This window comes from Schistocerca americana, chromosome 2 (genome assembly GCF_021461395.2).
Source record: "Schistocerca americana isolate TAMUIC-IGC-003095 chromosome 2, iqSchAmer2.1, whole genome shotgun sequence".
In the NCBI taxonomy this organism is placed as follows: Eukaryota; Metazoa; Arthropoda; class Insecta; order Orthoptera; family Acrididae; genus Schistocerca; species Schistocerca americana.
In genome coordinates this window covers 1,106,801,720-1,106,828,498 of record NC_060120.1, presented here as the reverse complement: position 1 = coordinate 1,106,828,498, position 26,779 = coordinate 1,106,801,720, and the positions used below count along the sequence as shown (strand labels likewise).

Genomic DNA, 26,779 nt, shown 5'->3' with positions numbered 1-26,779 from the left:
CATATTTATTAAATATTGTGGGCGATAAAGGACATCCCTGCCTGCCTACCTTCTTGAGTGATGTTTGAACTAATGCTTGAGATGACGCGTATCTCGATATTATTATCGGCATACGGACTGTGAACTGATGTTATTAAATGCTGACGAATCCCATACTTTCCTAAAATTTTCCATAACTTTGATCTGAAGATCCAGTCGAAGGGCGTTTGATAATCCACAGAAGATATTATATTCTCCATGACTTTCTACAACTGATTTTAGTCAAAATTGAATACATACATGATCTTCCCAGTATACAAACATTCTGCTGTTTAATGAGAAAAGTGTGAGTTGTGTTTTCGAAAATTTGTCTTAGAGCAGTTGGTAGGAGACGTTCAGATGATATATTGGCAAATACTTCATAGTCCATGGCTTGCAGCGCCGCTTCTCGGTAGTCGTAGAACTTTATGGCTTACCCGTGGTATGTTAGTAAGGCGTCAGACGTGATGAGAACGTACGGAGACCCACCTGAACCTGCAGAAGATGGCGAGAGCCACTAGGAGGGCCGCCAGCGAGACGCTGAAGCCGACGATCTCGAGGGCGCGCGTGCGCTCCGCGATTTCCAGCTTCACCTGCGGGCACGTGCAGACACAGAAGATGAGTGACTACTTCTGCCGCTCCAGTGGCGGAACACACTACAACCAGTGTATGTGTGTGTGTGTGTGTGTGTGTGTGTGTGTGTGTGTGTGTGTGTGTGTGTCTGTTTTAAGGGTTTTCGGCGCTGGCAGGAAACCGTTGTGATACGCACATCTGTGATTAGGTGCTACAGAACTCAGTTACTATCTGATACCAATTCAGGATTTTCATGTGCAGTACTTACACATTCCATCTCCCAGCCCAACATAATACCAGACCGGAGGCTTAGCGACTGATGTACCAGGTTTGTCCTATTGCAACTCGTCCCTCCAGCGTTCCATCGTACCTACCGCAGAGCGTTTACTGGGTGCAGACTGAAACCCTTTGAGACTGTAAATCTTAAAATATATTTTTCTAAAATTTTCTAGTTTTTATTAGATTATTAGACACACATTGAGACAGAACAACGTGAAAAACAAGTGTTACATACATCAATTGAACAAATATCGTTTGTTTTCAATCGCAGCCACTGCATGCGACATTCGTTACTTTTGGCGGCAAGGTGAAACGCAGGCCCTTTCTGCAGTCATGCACAGGTCCAAGTGGAAGAGAACACACTTCCACATGCTTCCCTAAGGTTCTTATTTGTGCTGCAGTGCACATTGTGCATTAGTAATAATGATGTTTTTATTTTGGAGTTCCTTTCTGAGTTTTCCGAGTGTTTAAAATTCTGTGAAAGAAATTCCAAAATGGAAACATCATTATCACTAAAGCAGACAAAGGAAATAAGGTATTTCTTATGCAAAAACAGCAATATACTGACAAAACACAATAGTTCATTTCACAATATAACATTAAAAAATAGAAATCAGGCCTAACAAACAGATTTCAAACCAAGATAAAGAATATGTTAAAAATATAGACTACACTCAGGGCAACAGAGAAAAAGGTAAATTAATACAGAACAATGCTACAGCACCCACCCTCCGATGCCAATCAAAATCCGTAAATCAAATATCCCAGTAAGACCCACTGCCAACTTCAAAAAAGATCAAACGTACAAACTTACAGGAAACATGTTGAAATTACTAACAGAAATTTATAAAACAGAAGATGACAGAACTATAAGGAACACCTCACAGTTAATACAACTTATAAAAGATATAAAATCCCAGACACAGCTGCTCTACTCTCTTTTGACATAGAAAACATTTACTCTAACATTCCAATAGCACAAACAATAAATATTATAGAACAAAACGTGAAGGACAACAGCCAGCTACCACATGAACACATGAAAGAAATATACAAGTCGCTGGAACTGATAACTGAACAGGACTACTTTCATTTCAAATAATGAATACTATTTACAGGAAGATGGGTTACCAATGGGATCCCCAGTATCAGGTGCCATAACAAACATTTTCATAAAACACGTAGAAAATTTAATTTTCAAAAATGTTACCAAAACGAATTACAACATACTTTATTAGGTCAGATACATAGATGTCATCCTTTGTTTAATAGGTGAACCGCAGGTAAAAATTGACCAGTTGAATACAGATATAAACACAACTCACAGAAAGAGAAGATTCACAATGGAAAAAGAACAGAGCAACCAAATAAAGTTTTTAGATATAACCATTAAAGAAGAAAACAATCAGCATAGCTTTGAAATCTACCATAAACCTACAACAACTGATACTATCCTACATCCGACTTCTAATTATCCACACTCACAGCAACAATCAGCACTCAGATACATGCTCTGTAGACTCAACACAGTACCACTCCGCACAGAAAATTACCAGAAAGAAATAGACATCCTCACACAAATAGCAACAAACAATGGGTACAACAGGGGTCTAGTCACGAAATTATACAAAAAAATTTAAAAACCAATACAGTTAGTGAACACCGTACATAAACACCCACAAATAACAGTACAACAAAACACTACACAAATAGGCACAAACACTGACAGATCAATAACGACAAAAATAATACAGGAAAATCAGAGAGAAGATTCAAGATGTTACACAATGACATACAAGCACAAACTCACACACAAAATAACAAACATTTTCAAAAGACAAGGGATAAACATAGAATTGAAAACAGACAATCCATTCCAAAAATAATAAAAAAACACAGATATCTACCAAAAAGCAGGAATATACCAACTGCAGTGCAACACATGTGATGGAAGGTATATAAGACAAGCCAGAAAAACATTTGACACCCAGTGCAAAGAACATATCAGAGCATGGAAATATGGAACAAGCCACTCAACTTTTGCCGAAAATTTGAGAGAAAATAACCACAAATCTACTATAAGAAGAAATGATATGAAAATAATTCGAATCAATAATGAAAGACATCTCCTAACAATACAGGAAAAATTATCATATACACAAAACAAAGGCTAAAAAGAAACAACTACCAAGTAAAGGTGACTAACAACTCGCTGTTTACACTGACTGATCATATAATAGACAGAAATCCCGACAAATGATTACACATCTGATTCCTCTCATAAGTATATACAGGAAAATATTACAATGATAATAATAATAATTATTATTAATATTTTTAAGAATAAATAAATGAATAAAAATAGTAATAAAACTAAAATAAATCATTTTTATTTTATTAAGAAAATCTCTCTCTCTCTAATACACACAAACACACACCCACACACACACACATTCACAAAACAGTTGAATGCAGAAAACTGAGAAAAACAAATGAAACTCTGAATTAAAGTAACGGCAGTTACAGTGATGTGTAACGAAAACAGTGAACTCAAAGTGAACTGTAAGATGTCCACCTGGTTGCCAGATGAGAAAAGCAGTTTCCTTTCATGCAATGAATTAGAAGTTACCTGTAAGTACCTTTCCATTTCATAAAAAAACGTTAAGGCACCGTTTTTAAATCTACAACCTAGATGTGACCCATAACGTTTCTGTAAAAATTGACAACTCATGTAATATTTCAGGACACCCGTTGAGGATGCCTTGTAAAAAAGGCGAATCGCGTCTGAGTGCACAAATCAAAATAAAAATTTTATTGTGCAACATGCTGAAGAGTCATCTTCTTAAAAACACATTAGTTCAAACCCATTTTTCACCTTTTACCATCGACTGTTCGTATTATTAGACACAATAGATGAATGCTGATGCCTTTTTGCAGTTTTCAATCACTCACCACTTTTAAAGAAAAGACTACGTTTTCTTTTATTTGTCTATTTAATTAAATATCTTGACTCTTTGTATCTTGAAACAGAGAAACACAAAATTTTACAATCCTTGTTCGATTTATAATTTTATTAGAGGAAATAATTGAAATAAAAAGCCGAGAGTCGGTTATTTCAGGGACTGGTTATTTCTGCGATTTTAACAGTCAGGTTAAACTGGAGAGGAAAAAACCGACATAACCAAAACCGTTTCTTTCAGTCGCAATCGCCATCCCTACGTCATATCGGGTACCCACTGGTTTCCCAGCCTATGTTTCCTATGCTAGTTCGCTTCTTTCGTTGTCCTCTACTCACCCCTCCGGTTGTAGCCATAGTAGGCAAACATCTTGCAGCAGGACGCGCGCTATAGCAGTGAGTAAGACAGGTAAATCTACAAGATGTTCGCTACGCCAGCATCTGTTGCCGCCACAGCCGTTATTATGATGAGACAAAGACCGAATCGTTGAGAGAAGAATGAGTACTTCGATAATGATTATACTTCTCTTAATGCGTTCTTGAGCGTTGTTAGAGAGGTAAAGATGGCAAATAAGATTCTTTTTAAAAACTTCACACATGATTTCGAAGTAGCAGTACATCATGTTGGGCCACTAACACCGAAGGATAATATCGAACATACAGACGCCACTGGCGACAAGATTAGCACTGACACTTAGAATTCTTGTGACACAAGTTTCAGTGGGAGGTGCATCGATACCTATGACGATCCATAAACATTTCCAGACTTTGGTCAAATTCCTGGAAAACTACATCAAGAAACGTGATGTCTGTTAAAAGTTTCCTTTTCTGGAAAACAAAATAGTAGGCTGATGCTTAATACAAATAATCCAAAAATATATGTTTATGTCCCGACACGTAACACTCTAGAGAGATACTGGAAGTCTTCGCTTTCAGCCTCCAAACTCTGGGGAAGAGTAGGTGGATACCGCGAGAAATGTCGTAATGAGATTTATTTTCCCACACTATTTGCTGACTTTGGACGGCAAACATCTGGTGCTACAGTGTCTACACAGAACTGGAAGCAGTTCATCTGCATCTACACGGCTATTCAGCAAATCAGTTTTAAGTGCTTGGCAGAGGATTCATCGAACCACCTTCACCATCATTCTCTGTTATTCCACTCTCGACCAGCGCTCTGAGAAAACGAACACTTAGGTCTTTCCGTGCGACCTCTGATTTCCCTCATTTTGTTATAATTATAGTTTCTCCTTATGTCGGTCTGTGCCAACAAAATATTTTCGCATTTGGAGCGGAAGTTGATGATCGAAATTTTGTGACAAGATCCGGCCTCAACGAGAAACGCATTTCATTTAATTATGACCACTCCAAATCCTGTGTCATGTATGTGGCACGTTCTCCCATATTTCTCGATAATACAAACCATGTTGCCCTTCTTTGGACTTTCTTGACGTACTCCGTTAATCCTGTCTGGTACGGATCCCACATCTCGTAGCAGTGCTCAAAAAGCGGATGGACAAGCGTAGTGTAGATAGTCTCTTTAGTAGAACTGTTAAATCTTCTAAGTCATGTATGTAGATAACAAATAGCGGACCCATAACACAATCTTGAGGAACGCTAGACATCAATTGCGTTTCACTCGAAGACTTTCGTCAATTACTGGGAAGTGTGACCTCTCTGGCAGAAAACTACAAATACAGTCGCATAGCTGAGACGATATTCCATAAGCACGCAATTTGACTACTAGCCAGTCAAAACCCTTATGGAAACCCAGTAATACGGAAACAATCTGAAATCCTTTGTCGAAAGCACTCAAACTTCGTGTGGTAAAGATTTAGTTGTATTTCACAAGATTGGTGTTATCTAAATCCACATTGACTACGTGTCAATAGACCGTTCTCTTCTACGTAATTCATAATGTTCGAACACAATAATGTTCCAAAATTCGGCTGCATAGTGACGTTAGTTAAAAGGTCTGTAATTTAGTGGATTACCCCTCTTGGCTTTCTTGAATATTGGTGTGAAGTGAGCAACTGTTTGGTCTACGGGTACGGATCTTTCGTCGAGCCAGGATCTGTATATGATTCTTAAGTATGGAGCTATTGCATCAGTGTACTCTGAAAGGAACCTAATTGGGATACAGTCTGGACCAGAAGACTTGCTTTTATTTAGTGATTTAAGTTGCTTCACTACTCCGAGAATACACACTTCTAAGTTACTCGTGTTGCCAGCTGCTTTTGATTCGTATTTTGCAATATTTACTTAGTCTTCTTTGGTGGAATTTCGGAAGGCTGTGTCCAGTAACTCTACTTTAACAGCACTGTCATCGACAGTATTACCAATGCTATTTCGCAGAGAAGACATTGATTGCGTCTTGCCGCTAACATATTTTCCATACGACCAGATTTTGTATTTTCTGTCAGGTTCCGAGACAGAGCTTTGCTGTGTAAAAATCATCTTGCACTGAAGTCCGCGCAAAATTTTGAGCTAGTGGAAAAGATCGCCTATCTTGGGGTTTTGTGCTCTTTTAAATTTGGCATGTCTTTTTCGTTGTTTCTGAAGTAGTGTTCTGAACCGTTTTGTGTACCATTGGGGATCGGCTCCGTTGTTTGTTTATCTAATTGGTATAAATCTCTCAATTGCTGTCGATACTATTTTCTTGAATGCAGGCCACATCTGGTCTACACTTACATTGTTCATTTGGAAGAAGTGGAGATCCTCTCTCTGGAAAGCTTCTAGCGAATTTTTGTCTCCTTTTTTGAATAAATATAATTTGACGGATTTGGGAGTTATGGTATTTAGTCTCGCCACGACAACCATATTTGCATTAAACCCTGTATTCTTTATGATGCTTGTTATTACCTAAGGATTATTTGCTGCCAAGAGGTCAAGTGTGTTTTCGCAACCGTTTACTATTCTAGAGGCCTAATTAACTCACTGCTCGACACAGTATTCACATAATGCGCTTAGAACAAGTTGGGATGATGTTTTGTTTCTAACCCCGAGTTTAAACATGTATTCTTGCCAATATATCGACGATAAATTGAAGTCACCACCAACTATTATTGTATGAGTCTGGCAAGAGTTTGAAATGAAAGTTTTCTTTGAACACTTCAGTAACTGTATCACCTTATTTGGAAGGTCGGTAAAAGGGTCCAATTATTATTTTATTCCGCTTTCCCAGAATGATCTCTACCCATACTAGCTCACAGTAACTATCTACTTCAATTTCGCTACTTCTTAAAGCAACAACAAAAACTTCACCTATCCTTTCCGAACATCGTTAGGTCCTTCGCGAAAATTTCGGCTTACTTATCTTCTATTTTAGTCAGTTTTCAGTACCTACAACGATTTCAGCATCAGTGCTTTCTATTAGCGCTTGGAGCTCTGGTACTTTCTTAACACAGCTACGGCTATTTACAAATGTTATACCGATGGTTCCTAGATCTACGTGCTTCCTGTGTTCGACCTGTGCCCTTTGAGACTGAAGGCCTCTCCTATTTCCCCAAGACCCTCTAACCTAAGAAACGGCCCAATCAATGCCACACAGACCCTGTTACCCGTATAGCCGCCTCTTGCGTGTAATGGCCTTCTGACCTATTTAGCCGAACCCGAAACCCCACCATCCTACTGCGTAAGTCGAGGACTCTGCAGCCTACAGGATCGCAGAACCGCTTGATCCTTTGATTGAGACCCTCCATTCAGCTCTGTGCCAGAAGATGTCAATCGGTCCTGTCGACTATGCTGCAAATCGTCAGCTCTGCATTTATCTCGCAAGCAAGACTGGCAGCCTTTACCACTTCTGACAGTTGCTCGAAACAAGAGAGAATCTCTGGCAATCCGAAGCGACACACATCATTGGTATTGGTGTGAGTCACCATTTGCAGCTGGCGGCACCCTGTACTCTTCATGGCAACGGTAGGATCTGTTCCATGTCTGGAATGACTCCAGCCGGTACGCACACAGGGTGTACATTGGCTTTCTTTCCCTCCCTGCAGGCCTTGTCCCTATGGGGCCTCGTGACTCCCCTAACATTAGAGCTCTCAGCTACCAACAACCCCACTGTCTGTGACTGCACGGATCTTGCAGCCTGAGAGATTTCCTCTGAAGCAGAAGAAGCGATTGCATCTGGATGAGGGACTTTGTCAGCCACAGATAGCACCTGGAGCCTGTGTGTCAAACTTATTTGATCTATAAGCATGATTTCAGGGCTGTTTTATTTTCCATCGTTTCGGTACGCCAACGGTCCCGGTGTTGCTCCTCATTGTCAACTAGTATTAGTCGGAAGTATGAATGAGGACATTTTATTTTGCTCTGATTTACCTTTGATGCTTACGGCTTGTGAGTATTTGTGATGGACTTTTTACAATTATTTCATTATGCTATGTCTATAGAGTCCGCAGGATTAGCCAGCTACTAGAAATTGTGCGATAAGTGGCATCATATCCAGTTTTGGTTGGTATGCTTGCCTGCTCTAATTTCAACCGTACTGCAACTGATCTTTCCATGTCTTCTGATGACGCTCAATATTTCTTTCCCTCCATGTGTATTAGTGTATTAATTTAGGTAATCGATCATCTGATATCCTTTGAAAGTATTCATGTCATTCCTTTCTGTACTCCTCTGTTATCTGAAATGTGCTTTTGACATCCAGCTCATTGTTATTTTCACTATTCTTTTTCCGATAACTGTATTTGCAAGAGGCTACTGATTTTAGGACTATCATCTCTGCTGCCTGTGTTGTATATTCTTTACATTTATGTCTTTTTCGTTAGAACACTCGCCGTGTTGGTAACGCAACGACAAACTTGAATGAGTGGGAAAAACTGAAACTTTTCACAGTAAGACGTAGTAAGCAAAGCAGCACAAGAAAATAACAGCGGATAAGTGCATGTCAGTCGCACATTTCTTTCCGATTGGGATAGGTGATTCCTGCGCACGATATACGTGTCTTTACACTGATCTATCCGTCCCATTACACCTTCTTCAACGGCCGCAAGTACCCAGTGCACACAGAAGGGTGCACCTTCGGACAGACTGCACTGATGCAACATGGTTATCATCACCACAATCATCATCACCTTCTCGCTACCAGCTACACCAGCGCTGTCTGCCTTTCATAATAATCAACTAAAGATATACTTCTCATTATATCTTAATCATTTAACCATGAAAAAATTCATTTACACATTTTAACATCTTTTAGTTGAAGAGCACCCCAAGAATAGTGCGACAGCCTCTTCCCTACCCCCCCCCCCCTACCCCTTTATGTGGGGCGACTGAAATGAATAAATTTAAAAAAAAGTGTTTATCCCGTCGTACAGAAAGGACTCAGGAGAGTGGAAGATGTTTTACCCATTTCTGCCGCGCACATTGACTCATGAGTATAACCCTCCATGGATGAAACTGATGGTTAGTCTGACGCTTGTGATAAATATCTATGTTTTCTAAATGAAAATAAACATCATTACAGAGGAATGAAATACAGACCCATCAGTTAGCACTAGAGTGAGACGGTAACCGTCATTTTCGCCGTTCATATCGTTCTGTCTGTCTGCATCACGTATCACCAGACACGCGATGACGAGTGACATCCGTGCTAAGATGGCATGCAAATCTCACCTTTGGTGACGTGTGTAAAACTTTATATACTTTGGAAAAAATGAATAAAGTGTAATTCTGCGTCAGTGACAGGTTTTAATTTCATCCCCTGCGCATTTCGACAGTGAATCCAACATCATAAGGGGGAAGAAATCTCTTACAGACTGATTTTTTTTTTTGCCAACCGCGGTGACCGAGGGGTTCTGGGTGCTTCAGTCGGGAACCGCGTGACTGCTATGGTCGCAGGTTCGAATTCTGCCTCTGGCATGGATGTGTGTGCTGTCCTTAGGTTAGTTAGGTTTAAGTGTTTCTAAGTTCTAGGGGACTAATGACCTCAGAGGTTAAGTCCCATAGTGCTCAGAGCCATCTGAACCATTTTTTAACTGTTTTTGTTGGTATGAACTGGTGATTTCCTCCAGCAGAATTCGAGATAGCTGTGCGATTAGCTTACCATTTTGCGCTAGTTAAATCACCTAGAGCGAATACCATTTTTTCGTGCCAAGTAATTTGAAAATACTAAAAGTTCCTATGTTACAAGAAGAACGCCAAGTGTGCTGCACTGTGACGCGGTAAATCAATTTTTTCTTCCACTGTCCCACAATAACGTAATGTTGTGACCGCGATGCAATGAAATTACATTTCCTTCAAAGATTTAAAACTAACTACGTACATCATTTATTTACAGCCAACAAAGGATGAATAAGGTGACAATATGCATTTGCTGTGTTGTTGTGGCAGATGTAGGATTTGTCTTTTCTTTTTCTCAAGAAGATAGCGATATTTAAATGAATGACAGTGAACTTTACTTACTTAACAAGGACTGGAACATAAAATTCATCTACGTCATTAAAATGCACAGATACTGCCTAAGTAGAATTATATAAGAGATGACTTCCACGTGACGGTGGTTTAACCGTCGAAACTCTTTGAATAAGTAATAAAAAAAACGTAGCTGATGCATAATTACCAGTGTTACGTAACAGTTCTCAGGAAGTAGTTTATATTATGTGAAATCTTTAGCTACACGTCCGAGACTATTAAGTGTGTGTTTTGCACTATGTTTGTTTCAGGGAAAAAAGCACAGCACTGTTCAGATGCAAGCCGTTTGACCTTCCTCTGCTGTTCGATTTCCTGGAAGCTGGAAACTCCGTGGTCAAGAGTAACAACAGGAGGAGTCAGTCTAAGTAGAGGCAATTCAAAAAGGTGGACAGGATTCGATCGATACTCACTGCACATTGTTTTACTTCGTGACTATCGTGGAGACAGCTGCATCTGCAAAATTGTAATCGAGTCAAAAGTATCTTGAAATGAAACGAGAATGTGTTTCAGAAAAATTGATTCGGTTTCACCGGACTGTATGTTTTACATGAATGAAGATAAGAACTTAGGATAAATTGGAGCCAAAACATCGAGAGTACTCCGCTTCCGGAATAGGTGGTTGCTGTCAGGGCTCTCCCTGGCTCAACTCGCTCATTACCTGATGACCGTCGAATCGAGGTGACAACAAGGCATTTCTGGTTCTTTGTTCCAATAGGTGCAAGCCAGTTACAGCCGTGCATCGAGATATTCGATCTGACTCTCCTATAACGGTAGGCCCGTGCTGTTGTCGAATTGCATTGTTGACCTCCAAAGTCGCCTGCTGTTACGGTATCAGATTTTTTTTTTCTTTTTTAGTTACGGACCGGGAAAGACTCTCTGTACGTGCTTCCGATTCCAACAACTTCCGGTGGAAAGCGACGACGCACACCATTAGCGCTGAATGTTGTAAATCCAGACAAATTCGCAAAATACAGGATGAATTTGACTGTTGTGTGCCTGTTTGCCGTCCGTCCGGTGGAGAGAGCATTGAACATTGGTACATGGAACCTTTGGGGCTAAGCGTCAGTGTACTCTAATATTGTATGTGAATGCATGTAAAAAACATACCCTTGCAAAATCGGAGGATTGTCGTGATTATAACAATTTTGTAGTACTTTGTGTAAGAAAAAATTACTGCGATGCTTCTTCGTTCATTTACAAAATACATTGATATGCAAAAACATTATGACCGCCGCCTGCCGAGAGGTTGAAAGCTATCTAATGGTGCAGAGCCCCTTGACGTGGTATGGGATTTATATAAGCGAAGTAGAGGCGAATGAGGGATTATTCTAGCTACAATATGGACCGAAAATGTGGCAATCCACTGAGGTGAAGGAATCTGATACGACTGGCTGTTACGCTTCGCCGCCTGGGAACTACAATTTCGGAAACGGCGAAGCTGGTTCCTGCTGGGGTACCACTGCCGTCAGAGTCTATGAAAAATGGTTGATCAAAGCTGAAACCTCCACCAGGCAACAAGGTGATGGACGTCCGCGCTTCCTCACAGAACACGGTGATCTGAGGCTGGTCTGCTCTGTAAAACAGGACAGGCAGCCATTTCCAGCAGATCTGACGACGGGCTCTAGTGCTGGAGCACAACGTCCACCACACTTTGTTGAACGTCGGGTCACTCAAGTAGACGACCCCAATGACATCGTCAGCTACCACTGCAGTTGGCACAAGATGGCCGACATCGTAACGCGTTATCTAGTCGGATGAATCACGCCTCCTGTTACACCGGATAGATAGTCGTGGCCACATACGCCGTCATCTACCCGAACGGCTATTCCAAATACGCACTGCGCTACGCACGCAGGCCCATAGGAGCAACTTTATAAATAAAGGACTTTCACCTAGGCCTCCAAGCGAGCTGTGGTAGTAATTGAAGGCAACACGACAACTGTGGGCAACGTGGACATTGATGCGGACCATATGCATCCCTTCATGCTTGATGTCTTCCGCGACGACGCTGACATCATCCAGCAGGATAATACTCCATGTCTTAAGGCCAGAATAGCACCACAGTACTACAAGTTGGTGCGTTAGACACCGTATTCACCTGTTATGAGCCCGCATCCGAGAGGATATCAAGAGCCAGCTCCGTACCATCGAATCATCACCACATAACACCGTGGGAACTGGATGACCAGTGCGTAGACATTTGTTGCCACATAACTATGGAAACCCATCAGGGTGACTCGTTTACTTAAGAAGGGTAAAGGAAGGCACACGAAAAATTGCAGATCAATATTCGTAACAGCGGTTTGCTGTAGAATTCTTGAACGTATTCTCACTTCGGACATACATTTCTTCAGACGGAAAACCTTCCGACCACAAATCAGCGCTGATTTCGAAAGCATCCCTCGTGCGACACATGACTTGCCCTATTCTGACGTGATATGCTGCGAATCGTGGATGAAGGGCAACAGGTACATATTCCTAGATTTCCGAAAAGCGTTTGATAGCGTGAACCACGTCAAACTATTAACGAAGGTGCAAGAATACGGAGTAGGATGACAAATATATGAGAGGCTCGGCGACTACTTTAGTAACACAACCCAGTATGCTGTGTCCGACAGCGGAAGTTTGTCAGAGATTAGAGAATCGTCAGGAATGACCCAGGGAATTGTCATGGTACAGCTCTTATTTTCTGAACACAAAAATGATCTGACGGAGAGGGTAAGCAGCAATCTGTCGCTGTTTGCTGATGATGCTGTGTTGTACGGGACGGTGTTATAGTTGAATGAGTGTAGGAGGATACAAGATGATTTAGACAAAATTTCTAATTGGTGTAATGAATGTCAGCTAGCTCTAAATGTAACTTAATGCAGATGAATAGGGAAAGCGACCCCTTACTGACCGAATATGACCGAATACAGCATCAGTAGTGCGCTTTTTGACACAGTAACGTCATTAAGCCTAAGCACTGTAGTAGCGAAGACAAAAGATCGACTTCAATTTGTTGGGAGTAATTTAGGAACATATGGTTCACTGGTAAAGAAGACCGCGTATATCATACTAGGGCGCCCCACTGTCGAGTACTGTTCGAGTATTTGGGATACCCACCCGGTCGTATTAAAGAAAGACATGGAGCCAATTCAGAGACGGGCTGCTAGATTTGATAGTAGTAGGCATGACCAACAAGCAATTGCTACGGAGATGCTTCAGCAACTTAAATGGGAATCCCTGGATGGAAAACAATTTCCTTTTCGTGGAACACTTTCGTTCGAAAAAGTTTAGAGAACCTGAGAAGTTGAGTGCAAAACGATTCTACTGTCGCTAATGTACATTTCGCTTAGCGACCGCTAAGATAAAACACGAGAAATTAGGGCTTGTATAGAGCGATACAACGGCAGTGGTTCCCTCGTTCAATTTGCGAGTGGAAGAGAGAAGGAAATGACTATTGTTGTGGACTGGCAAGACAGCCAATCCACAGTGACGGGTAGCCGAAAGGCACGCGTTTAAACTCACGCAGGATGGCGTGAGGTCTGGAACAGGTCAGGGATATGAGACTAGCAAAAATAGTACGTATCTGTTGGAATACTTAACTTTAATCCATAATTGGTGAACATCGGTCTGACGGGACATGCATCACAAGATAAATAGCAAATGATAATGGGACCTTGCTAGGTCGTAGCAAATGACGTAGCTGAAGGCTATACTAACTATCGTCTCGGCAAATGAGAGCGTAATTTGTCAGTGAACCATCGCTAGCAAAGTCGGCTGTCCAACTGGGACGAGTGCTAGGAAGTCTTTCTAGACCTGCCGTGTGGCGGCGCTCGGTCTGCAATCACTGACAGTGGCGACACGCGGGTCCGACGTATACCAACGGACCGCGGCCGATTTAAAGGCTACCACCTAGCAAGTGTGGTGTCTGGCAGTGACACCACAACTATAATGAGATTTTCAATCTGCAGCGGAGTGTGAGCTGATATGAAACTACCTGGCAGAATAAAACTGTGTGCCGGACCGAGACTCGAACTCGAGACCTTTGCCTTTCGCGGTAAAACGCTCTACCAACTTTTTTTTTTCATTTTGTTCGATTTTGATCGTTGTGTTTGGTCGTTGCGGACGTCGCAAGACATCCTGTTCAAGTTCGGTGGCTGATCTTTCCACAGTTTTTTATCACAGAACGTTTCGAATTCAAGTCTCGCAGAATAGCTACTATACTGTCTTCCAAAAATGAACTAGCACACTATCAAGGAGAGAGTCTCAAAGGTTTGACTCATCAGCATTGAGTACTGCGAAAAAGATACGCCTGTTTGGTACACCCTGCTTTGCTGTATTACCACATTTAACATTCCATTCATCAGTATCGAGTATTGCGAAAAACGATAAGCCTTTTTGGTACACCCTGCTTTGCTATATTTCCACATTTGACTTTCCGTTCATCAGTATCGAGTATTGTCAAAAGGGATAAGCCTCTTTGGTACACCCTGCTTTGGTGTATTTGTACATTTGACATTCCGTTCATTAGCATCGAATATTGTGAAAAAGGATAAGCCTCTTTGGTGCAGCCTACTTTGTTGCACTTCTATATTTGACATTCCGGAAGGAAAAATAACTTGAAATGCGTTGGCTTTAATGGAAGTCTTCCGCAGTGATCTCGTGTTGATACTGACATTGTTGCAAAGTGGTGTTTTACTGAACGCTCTTTGTGCGTGTTTGATTGAGTGTGTAAACTTGTGATAATTCAGTGGGTGCGTAGTCCCATATGAGCCTGTATATGTCTCTGTGACTGCTTTTTCGGAATCATCAGTTGGCCTACCTTGGCGGCGGCCTCAGAGCCGGCGTAGAGCCTCCGCATGAGCTGCAGTGTCTCCGGCAGGTAGCAGGGCGTGTAGTTGGTCCAGCCCTGAGGGGACGAAGGGTCGCGGCCCTCCCACCGCCCTTCCAGCGAGCACCGCCGCACGGCGAACTCTGCAACGAAAACATAACGCTGGGAATGGAAAGGTCACAAGAGACATTAATTAGCGAGGGGCACTAGGGTCGTTAACGAAGCGTCTGCAACATTACCCATCAGTATTAATAAAAGTTCCCTTCCTATATGACTTGTTACGACTATTATACTTTTTTTATTTTATTTATTGACCTTTAACTTGTACCAAGTAATTCCTTCGTATAAAATACACATTTGATTCACTTGTGGCAAGCGCTTACTACACTGCCGGCCATTAAAATTACAGCACAAAGGATAGTAAATAACGAAATTTTTACCAACTGAGCAGTACCCGCGTAGGGTGTCCCAAGAGGAATGGTCAATATTCAGGGATATGACAGAAACCTTGAGCTCTAAAATGCATACGTTAGCAGTTATGACCACTTGTTTACCTTCGATGCTGTGAAGCACTTCTCTTCTATGACACGCTCTTTGCTTTCCATACTGTAACAGTTGCTAGTACGCGCCAAAAGAAGAAAAAAATATACAGTAAACATGGGCTGTAAAGCTCATGCCTTAAGGGCGATGAGTTCTTGTTCATCTTCATTGCAGTGAAACACTTCTCTTGTACCAAACAAGTGCTCACAGCTCACAGACAAATAGGTAAAACAGAATATCTTGCTGCTGGAGTTCGCAAAGTATGATATTTCACTTTTGAGTTTCGCCAGGTAAGAAATGCGGAAGTGTTGAATTATGTGTGTTCACTGGTCAATGCGAAGTAGACGTCTCCCAAAGGATAAGTCAATCGACGGTAGGTCTTAGATAATTAAATGGAGTGTTTTGGAGTTTGCACATAGCCAGACGAACAAAGAAAACAGTGTTATATGCTGCGATTGAAAGCATTCTAACATATGGATCAAATTTTTGGACACTGAACGAGAGACAAAGGGGGGAATTGAAGCTACCCAAGTGGGTGGGCTACGGCGTAGCACGAGAGCGACCTCCTTGGATCAACTGAGGAATGAATGGATGCGGTGAAACCAATTACGTAGAGGACTGACGCTCGAGCACTGAGATATGATGGACAAGGACGGATGGAGGGACAAACAATGATGGCGTTGATCGCTCAATTGGTTTCCGCCAAGGAGAAGAAGCTATTGGAGGCCGAAGACAATTTGGAGGGAACTGTAGTCAAAGTCATGGAAGGGAAAGGTCTGGCGGAAGAAGACTGGCGGCGTGGAAGTCTGTGGCATCTGAGGACAGAGACGTTTGGCGTCATGGAAGTTTGTGGAATCTGAGGACAGGTAATTACTGATGAGTGGCAATGTCTGCTAAAGTAAACCATGCAAGTTAGTTTACCAGAAAATAATTTTTTTTTTATTTTCGGTTGTATTACCTCGTCTTAAAAAAGGAAACCAAAGAGCTTGCTATAGATGACATTCGTTTCACAGTATCATAGATAAAGAAGTGTCCATAGCTCTTACGGTATGTATTTTAAAGCCCATATTTACTAGACTTTTTTTGTTTGAAGATCATTCCTGAGATATCCCTGAATACTAAGCATTCTTCCCGGGAAATGCTGTGTATTACTAAACGACCGAAATAGTTGCACATATTTCATACAGTTAATGGCGAATTAAAAAATTTTAAATCTAATCTTAATCTACTCAAAAGAGATATAGTCTTCCGTTAAAGGTTTAACACATTAAGTCCATTCTTAAAGTTGATACTGTGTATGTCTCTTATGACAGTGCAACTCACTGCGTGGATATTCCCAGACTACATTCATCAAGTATTTGAGAACGTGTACACTAAGAGACTTCTAACAATTTGTACACATTGTTTCAAATATTTTGCGAAAGATTTGCCTGCTGTGTTCGCATAAAATAATGAAATCATGGACGTTTACGGCTTACTAACTTTTGCTCTTCATGCCGGAGAAGTTCATCACGCATGATGTTCTGCATTTATTACTTATTGACTACTAGCCCTATTCGCCGTATGTTTAGCACACAGTATCAACACATACCACTGAATGATCTGTAAAACAGTATATTCCTGTGACAGATATTTAACGAAATACGATGTCATAATTATTGTGATGTGTGAAAGTCTAGCTTTTCTTAAAATGGAACGCAAATTACCCAGACATTACTCATCTCATGTTTGATAATGAGAGCAATAGCGAGTATTTTGAAAATATAAAGAGATTATCACTTTCTTGGTTTACCAGTTCTGGTTTTGAGTTTTTCGTTACTCTATGGGTGAATTCTCCGAATCTAACAAAACGAATATAATTATGGTTTCACGTCTTCTACCTTAAAGGTTTTACGGTCTTAAAAAGTAACTCATCTGCAAAGAAATCAGAAGCTTGAAGCCGTCCAATTGCTTAAAAAGTAGATGGTGGGGGTTACTGGTTGCATGAAGAATACATGATTCAGTTTGTAGGTGGTGCAAGCTGTAGAGCACCTGTAGACAACCGGCGGTGAAATTCATTTGAGTCCGAGCACAGGAAGAAGCTCGTGGGAGAGCGTGGTACCCGCGTAGTACTGCACCTGTGACGCATCTTCGGATACTCGCCGTTCTACTGCGTATACTTCTTCAGTTTATCTTCTGAATAATACAGCCTATATACGTTAAATTCAAGCGCTTTAGACGTTTAAACTTTTTAAAATAAACAAAGAAATGATGATTAATTTATTTTGTGTTACAGAAACAACCCATGGCTATGCGACCACTCATTAAAAGTACTTTTGGACGAATATTTCAAAACAATGCTTGCTAATCGTGTTTGTGGATATTAAACCACTAAATTTCAATCGCTGTAATGAGCTGGCACTGGCTAAAAATTTCAAGCTACTTCCAACTGCTTGTTGACTAGGGGTTGTCTGTCTCATTGCTGATTTTTTTCTTGTTCTTTCTCCTATTAACATTAATAAATAATTCTTCCCGATTATATACGAATTAGAACATTGCAGCTTTATAATTATAGGGATTATGAAATAAATCAGCTGCAACCAGTTACTTTTATAGACGCTTATTTTTCCATGATGACATTTCAAGATGCTTAGCAACTTGCCTTCAGATGTTTACCTTTATTTACGGGTCCTCGCCATTGTTTCTTTACTGACAACGTTGCATGATTTTGCAATTATGTAAAGAATCACTGGAAACATCTGCAGGTGGGGTGAACATACAATGAAAGTAAACTGAAAAACGCGAGATTTGAGATATAATTTATTGGCGTGGCGCTTCGGAAAAAGGAAGTGGCAATCGCAACGATGCGTTACACCACATACAGTAACGTCACGGGCGCTGTGGTTCTGACTTGATGCACTACGGGCGCCGCGGTCGCTTCACGTGACTAACCACCCGCAAGTCAATCAGGCCTACGGGTCCCCGGAAGCTGCCCGTGCCTGGTGTAGAGGGTTCGGCATTTAGTACACAGAGGTGTCACCTGTGGCAGCAGCAGCGGCCCCAAGTCACCTGGGCATCGAGTCGCGCTGGTTCCGGAGCTAGGATGACAGGTACGGGCACGTCACTCCATGCTGCTGCTCTGTGTTGGCTGGCGAGTTGCGGAGTCCCAGTTTCCAGATGTTTCCGGTGAAGTCTGGAGGACGTGATAGCCGGTGTAGCAGTCGAAGATCCTCTGTATCGGGGTACGTCAGGACAGTACGATCGGCTTACTCTCTTCCATTTACTTGCTGCAAAACAACGTCGCGGTGACCTCAAGATGCAGTACAGCAACCAGACTTTACACATCAAAAATTTAACGGGTGCTGTTAACCCAGAGATGCATAGAAAGGGTCTTCTAGACCCGGCAATCTTTCATTTTCTCACTAAATCGTGTGGAAATTTGTTTGTTTCAGATCATATGCTTTGTAATCCTTGGGAATACAATTGACTTTCTTCGGAAAAAAAACTTTATTTGTAACTAGTCAAATAAATTACTTCATATTATCTATTTTGTAATCCCACAGGTGTAACACATAACAGGGGTCGTTTAGAATCTTTATCGAATCAGCAATCTTTACAGCAGTTTATTTAACCTTTACTTCACCGGCGTTTTAAAGAAACTAGGTTACAGGCAACACACACTCTCTTGAGCAGTCAGAACTACTATGAAAGTTGGAAGTTAGAGCACTCAGTTAAAGGTTAGGTATTTCTCAATGCCAGAATGATATCATGTTAACATGTTTTGTTTCATAAATAGAATAAGTACGTAAGATACCAAGCTACAGATAACGAACAAAAGGACTTCATCAGGTGTCACCGAAAGTGACCGAAATTTGGAAGCAGCTGAATGGCTTGAAGACGAAGCCCTCTCTGATCATGAAAGTAGCACAGATTCAGACGCTGATGGGCGCCAGGAAAACTAACCCAAGTCCTCTAGCATTCCAAATGAAACATGCATTGAAGCATTACATGCTACACACTACAGAATTGCTGATTTCCTTATTGGACATATTGTTACTCAATTGAATAAATTATTGCTGTCAATAAGAAGAAAAAGAGTACGTAACATCATGAAAATTCAGATAGTATAACAATCCAAAAAACGAATTCCACTCGAAATGAAGTTTTCCTCATCCAGAGGTATTTTAGAATCATCAGTTTCGTCTGAAAGACAATCTGACAATTGCAAGTCAGCATGAACCCGTGGTCTAGGGTACCGTCTTTCATTACTGATCTAAATGTCCTCGTTCCCGGTTAGAGCCCCACCACCGCTTAAATTCTGAATAAAAGCCATCAGCAATGGCGGCCGAAAACTTCAAAATGGTCCAAATGGCTCTGAGCACTATGGGACTTAACATCTGTGGTCATCAGTCCCCTAGAACTTAGAACTACTTAAACCTAACTAACCTAAGGACATCACACACATCCATGCCCGAGGCAGGATTCGAACCTGTGACCGTAGGAGTCCCGCGGTTCCGAACCGAGCGCCTGAACCGCTAGACCACCGCGGCCGGCGGCCGAAAACTTCAGGCATAAGAAATCGCCCTCATTCAGCCAACGTCCTTGTCAAAGACGGTGGAGGTGCGAATAGAGGTTCAGTGTACCCTCTTGTCCTTAGGATGGGAAACTGACCCTAAAGGTGGAAGAATCAGCAATGATCAACGGCATGAGGACGCAGAAGACAACGGAAACCACTGCATTGAAGGCAAATTACGTGTATCCACAGGACATGTGGCCTGGTAACTGAGAAAGTGTCATGATGATCTCTCCAATGGCAATAGATTCTGGTCTAGTCCTCCATTCGGATCTCGGATTCTGGTCAAACGACCGAGTGATGTAGCGGAGTGGTTAGTATACTGGACTCTTGTTCGGGAGAACGACTGGGTAAACCCGCCTCCGGCCATCCTGATTAAGGTTTTCTTTTATTTCCCTAAACCGCTTCAAGCAAATGCCGGGATGGTTCCTCTGAAAGGGCACGGTCGTCTTCCTTCCCCATCTTTTTCTAATCCGATGGGACCGATGACCTTGCTGTTTGGTCCCCTCCCCAAAATCAACCAACCAACCAATCAAAAGAGTATAGGATGATATCAACAGCTGCATAAAATGGTATAACGGGAGCAGGATACGGGAGTACGACAGAGAGCGGGATACTATGAACATTCCACTGATAGGGTTGTTCTCATTAGAATCGACAGCAGACCAATATCGACAACAATATTTGGTTAACAGTAGAATATGGGCTTGGTAATAGAGACGAGGGACGAGAAAGGCTAATTGGGTTATGCAATAAATTTTAGCTAGTAATAGCGAATACTCTATCCAAGAATAACAAGAGAAGGCGATATACTTAGAAACGGCTGCAACACACGGCAAGATTTCAGGCAGAGATTCCGAAATCAGATATTGGATTGTAAGGCGAACCCAGGAGTAGATATACTCTCAGGTCGCAATGTAGTAATGATGAAGAGTTGGCTGAAGTTCAAGGAAGAATCAGTAAATAAAGAAGCCGGATACGGAAGTACTAAAGAATGAAGAGATACACTTGAAGTTCACTGAGGCTGTAGACACAGCGGTAACGGACAGCTCAGTATGCAGTGCATTTGAAGACGAATGAACGTCTTTAAAGAGGGAAATCACGGAAGTTGGAAAGAAAACCGTAAATACATGAAAGATAGAAGAGAAGAATCCATGTATAACAGATAAAGTACTACAGCTGATCGAGGAAAGCTGGGCGGAGTAGCCGCACGGTTTGAGGCGCCATGCCATGGACTGCGCGGCTCATCCCCCATAAGGTTCGAGTCCTCCCTCGGGCATGGGTGTGTGTGTTGTTCTTAGCGTAAGTTAGTTTAACTAGTGTGTAAAACTGGGGATCGATGAACTCAGCAGTTTGATCCTTAGAAATTCACACACATTTGAACATTTTTGATCGACGAAAGAGGAGGAAGAGGGGCATAGTGTTCAACGTCCCGTCGACAACGAGGTCATTAGAGACGGAGCGCAAGCTCGGGTGAGGGAAGGATGGGGAAGGAAATCGGCCGTGCCCTTTCAAAGGAACCATCCCGGCATTTGCCTGAAGCGATTTAGGGAAATCACGGAAAACCTAAATCAGGATGGCCGGAGACGGGATTGAACCGTCGTCCTCCCGAATGCGAGTCCAGTGTGCTAACCACTGCGCCACTCGACGAAAGAAGGAAGCAGGTAGATGTTCAGGAACTCGTTCGAAAATGCAGACGACTCCCACTTTGTTTGCTGCGGTGCTATCTTCGAAGAACCTATGTGCATAAGCAAACCATGGAAACGTTAACGAGCATACCATGAATTACTGGAGTGTAGACAATCCCAACTGGTTACGTAAGGTGGACAGGAAATTTGTACGTAATTTTTTACAAACATATACTACCTGTGCCCCTCCAAATGTCAATTAGAGCATCAACAAAATTTTTTAAGTACATTGATCAATAACCTTTGGAGATTGTTGCACACAAGGTTCGCTGTTAACGTATGGTGTGATCTCATAGGGGGAATAACTTCACTGGTCGGTATTTTATGGACGGTATGTTGAATGGACGCAAATATCGAACGTTTTCGGAACAGGGACGGTCCGGCAGTGTTGCAGGAAGTGGCCCTGCACATTAGACAACGTATGTGGTTTCGCACGACGATTGCTCTTTGTTTACACTGGTTGGTGCGTCGGCAGGTGTGGTGCGCTAGGTCGCCGGAATTAACGTCGACCGACTTCTTGCTTCGGAGACATTTAAAAGATAAGGTGTACCAGCAAGTGCTAACAGGACGTGAAGTCATGGTCCACCACAACCAGAAACGCCTGTGCTGACATTGTAGCACATACACTTCCATCCTGGGTACGGTCATTTGAACAGCGGAGCACGAAGTTTACGGAAGTTGGCGGTGCTACGTTTGGACGCCTACTCTTATTGGAAAAGTACAGCAGCGGTCGCCTCTAGACACGGGCGCGGTGCGCGCTTCTAGTACCTGTTCGATATGCCGGAGAAACCTAACGTTGCGAATGGGGGTTTCCAATTAGAAGTTATGAAATACTGGCCTGTTATATCCTCGTAGGAACGAGGTGAGGTCCCACGTGTCACTGGGAATTCAAGGACCATTGAGCAGCGTCTCGTAAATTACGACTGTGTGGCCACTTCTATTCCTCCGACTACAGCGCCATCAGTGGCTAAACGCAGAAAATGCTTCAGACGAAACGTATGTAGATTTTGCAGTACAGTCGTCATCTGCAATAAAAAGAATGCGGTTCCTATTGAAATTTCAAAGTTACCACCGCCACCCACGCACGGCGCCGACTGGTAGGTGGAGTGTGCTATCGTTGGACGCCCCCCCCCCCCCCCCCCCCCGAGACAAACAAATTGGAATTACAACTTTTTGTGATCCGACGTGTAATTCTCGAGATATTTCAGTGTCTTCAGTTAAGAAAAAAATTATAAATCTGTGGTAAGATCTTATGGGACCAAACTGCTAAGGTCATCGGTCCCTAAGCTTACACACTACTTAATCCAACTTAAACGAACTTACCCGAAGGACACCACACCCATGCCCGAGTGGGGAGTCGAACCTCCGGTGGGAGGAACCGCGCGGACCGTGCAAGGCGCCCCAGACCTCGCGGCTACCCCGCGCGGCTCAGTAAACATGAACACCCTGTATACACATGGTGGAGGAAAATTCGCGCACTCGAACTTCGCAGCGCGATTCCTCACACACTGTCAAAACAAAAATGTCTGTCACAAAATTTCGTCCTGCGTATATTTCTGGCAATAAATGGACGTTAAAGATCGCCAATCTGGCAGAACTGTAATCACGCGTAGGCGAACTACCTCTGTCAGGGTACGGCAGTAGTGGTGTGCAATTCGTGCTATAAATGGCGTTTTGGGTTAGCATGCAAGTGGTCCAGGTTCGATTCTGCAATGTGAATTATTTGTTTTTATTTGCTAAAAGTAGTCTGCCAGGTATGGTATTTGGGGTCTTAATCGTCATACAGCGATTACAGTCGGTCTTCTACAAAAGATTTGCAGTTACGTAATACGAACACAGAAATGGAAATACAATCGTTTCATTGGTCAGCTTTCAAGCATGTCGTGCACACGAATTCTTTCGCACCACTGCGTCTACTAGATTCTAAATGTCTTTCCTGTGTATCTTCTCCCAATGGTCCCATCAGTTAATACTAACTATTATTCTCGTCACGTTCAGGCCAATTCCATTTTTTAGGGTCTTATGTTACCAGTAGGGCTACCAACGTGCTTTGCAAATTATTTCAATAGGACTATCGGGGAAGACCACACAGAAAACAGGTTTGTAATCCAGTAGATGCAGTGGCGCGAAATAGTTCACGTCCACGACGTTCAAAAGGCTTCTTTAAAAGCTGACAAATGAAAACGATTGTACTCGCATTCCTGAGTTCGTAATACTTAATTGCAAATGGTTTGTAGAAGACCCACTGCTATCGCTGTATCACGACCACACCATGCAGACTACTTTTAGCAAATGGAAACAAACACCCCCAACCCACAATTGAACCCTCGACCGCCTGTATCCACTGCACCAACTACAAAACGCTGATGCGTCTGCTGACAGAGGTAGTTCGCCTACACGTAACTATAGTGTTGCCAGACTGGCAATCTGTAACTTCCATTTACTGCCCGATATATCCGCTGGACGAAATTTTGTGACAGACGTTTTTGTATTGCCAGTATGTGAGGAATCGCGATGCGAAGTCCGGAAGTGCAAATTTTTCTTCATCCTGTATATTATCGTATAGAAATTCCTTACTGTTTTTTTCTGTTCATACTTGCACTATGGATTCTGTGCCTTCCGCCTATCTATTCTTCTAATCTCCCCCACTCCCCACTCACCACTCCAAGCCCTTGCAGACCAGATGGTGTCTTAGCTATTTCATCTTCACACACAGACAAACAGTGATGTACGCAAACACATATTTAAGGAACAAAACATGCATGAAAGTTACCTGTAAAGTATTAAATAATTGTAAATCCAGATTAGACAAGAGAAAAAGAAAGCATCAGTGTGATCGTCACGTATATATTCGCGTCACTTGGAAAATTCTGCTGTTTCAGCTGTAAATATATAAAAAGAGCACGCAAACCAGTGTCAAATAGGAGTTTTCTGTGGATGTGTAGGCAGACATTACACCCTTTTGTAACATTAAATAGAAGAGAAAAGCCGCCGTAAATAAAGGAATCGCGCACCATGAGAAACGAACTGTTCTATAAGCTCTTACAGATTGAAATATCGACAGTGCCTGTAATTTTCGTAGAAATAAATGCATTTAGTGAGACAGATGCTTTTATTAGTTTTATGAATAACATCTGCATTAACTGCGTTTCTGTGCGTAAGGCTTACGAACGCAGCCTGAGATAATTTGCACGCTGATTGGGTAGCGTTTTGTAAGCGCCCTGCCGGGAAGGTCACATCCCAGGCGTCGAAATAGCTCTCCGTAGGAAGACAGTTCTCTGCTGTGCTGGGATAAAGGTCTTCCAATTAGTTAGAGCTTTATTCATAGCCGTCCTCTGTGAATGTGTTGATGTAAGAACTCTTGCACGCTATTTCTCAGGTGGCTGCTCTGACGTGTCAGGGAAATTCCGTGCCCTATTAATTGCAGAATTTGGCACAACTAGTTCATCATCGAGACACATCACATTCAATTTGATATCTGAAGCCACTACTAATTTATATGAGCTGTCGCCTTTAACTGGCCGTTTGCATATGTACCCACAAAGGAAAGCTCTCAAAGATATTGTAAATAAATATCTCAATATACAACGCAGAGCCAGTCGTCTCCGCCTCCAGGCTGTCAAGCGACTACAAGTGGAAGTTTCCTCATCTGTTTTTGCTTTATCTTTTTTTTTCACATCAAACAGATCTGCAATAGTGTAGGTTTTGTGTTTTGCTGTTTTTCATTTGATGCTTCTCTGTGGTTAAAATATTTCCACGTGCATGACATGATGATTTTGCCAAATGTTTAAAAGAGTGTAATCTATTTAATATTCTTTGGGAGAGACGATCTTTGAAATGTATCAAGAGGTCGTTATGTAAATCTGTAACAAAGAAGTCTTGGGAAAGTGCAGTGGCATCATTGTCGTACGTGAGCGAGGGTGTGACGTGTTCATAGTAGCAGCTTTAAATCATGATTTTTCTGTATAAAGCGGATTGTTTTCTATTCATATTACGGACTGTAAACTTAAAATATAAATATATTAGACTGCTCCCTCTCGCGAACTATCAGCTCACAAAGTAATTTGAAAGTTACGATGTAAAGAGAGTGGAGTAACGTTGGGCGTAGTGAACGTAATGGACGAATCGAACATAGTCATTCTCGTTGTAAACTATTGCATCGGAACATAATAATGTGAAAGCTACGAAATCAAGGCAGTGAAAACACAGTTGGCCGATTTGACTGCTTTTTATTTTTCTAGTAATCTTAAAGCTATTTTTCGATGTAGAGCCCAGACTGCGAAAAGAAGTAGGAGTTGTCAGACATAATCGAAAGTTGGTAGGCGTGCTTCTGCATATGGAAGATAATCTCTGTTCTATGAGGACGTAAAACACGTTCACTTTAACCCTACAGTTCCGTTCACTTTCCCTATGCAAATGTACCACTCGGGTCAATAAGACCCAACATAATAAAACACTGAAAAAAATTTCTACACATAGACTTAGGTATTTTTCGTATGTAAGCCATCGACTTTGTTGTTATATTACAGTATGTTTTTAATGATCATAGCGAGAATAATAATAGTAGCAATAATAACAACAATAATAATATTAGTATTAATAATAATAAGTCATTCTCGACAACTATCTGTCCGTCCGCTCATGTCACTTTCTTTCCTTCTTACTCACTGCAGTTTGGGCACAAGTAGGTCACCCGTGTTTTGCATAATTGTTGATTACACCTTCCACACAACATGTTTGCTTTATTGTCATTGCTTGAAGGACAGAACTTACAGTGTGCTCGTTTAGTAAAATTCCTTGTTACTGATTTGGCCACACCTGCCACTCCTTCAAGATCTTCGATGCCCGTCACCATTCTCAAAGAATCTTCTGTCCTTGGAAAATGCCCGCTTGATGCAAGGTGCTCTGCAACCAAAGACTTTCCAAGTTCCTCCAAA

The 26,779-nt window shown here is 41.9% G+C and overlaps 1 protein-coding gene across 1 annotated transcript in view; it reads right to left on the bottom strand.

Annotated features, from left to right (window-relative positions):
* Positions 1 to 26,779, bottom strand: part of LOC124594708 (PDF receptor-like) — a 371,973-nt gene that overhangs the window by 171,576 nt on the left and 173,618 nt on the right. Inside the window, exons 4-5 of the mRNA XM_047133075.1 lie at positions 15,054 to 15,205; positions 508 to 611 (exon numbers count right to left, since the gene is read on the bottom strand). Coding sequence (XP_046989031.1) covers positions 508 to 611; positions 15,054 to 15,205 — 256 coding nt within the window. The remainder of the gene's footprint in view (positions 1 to 507; positions 612 to 15,053; positions 15,206 to 26,779) is intronic.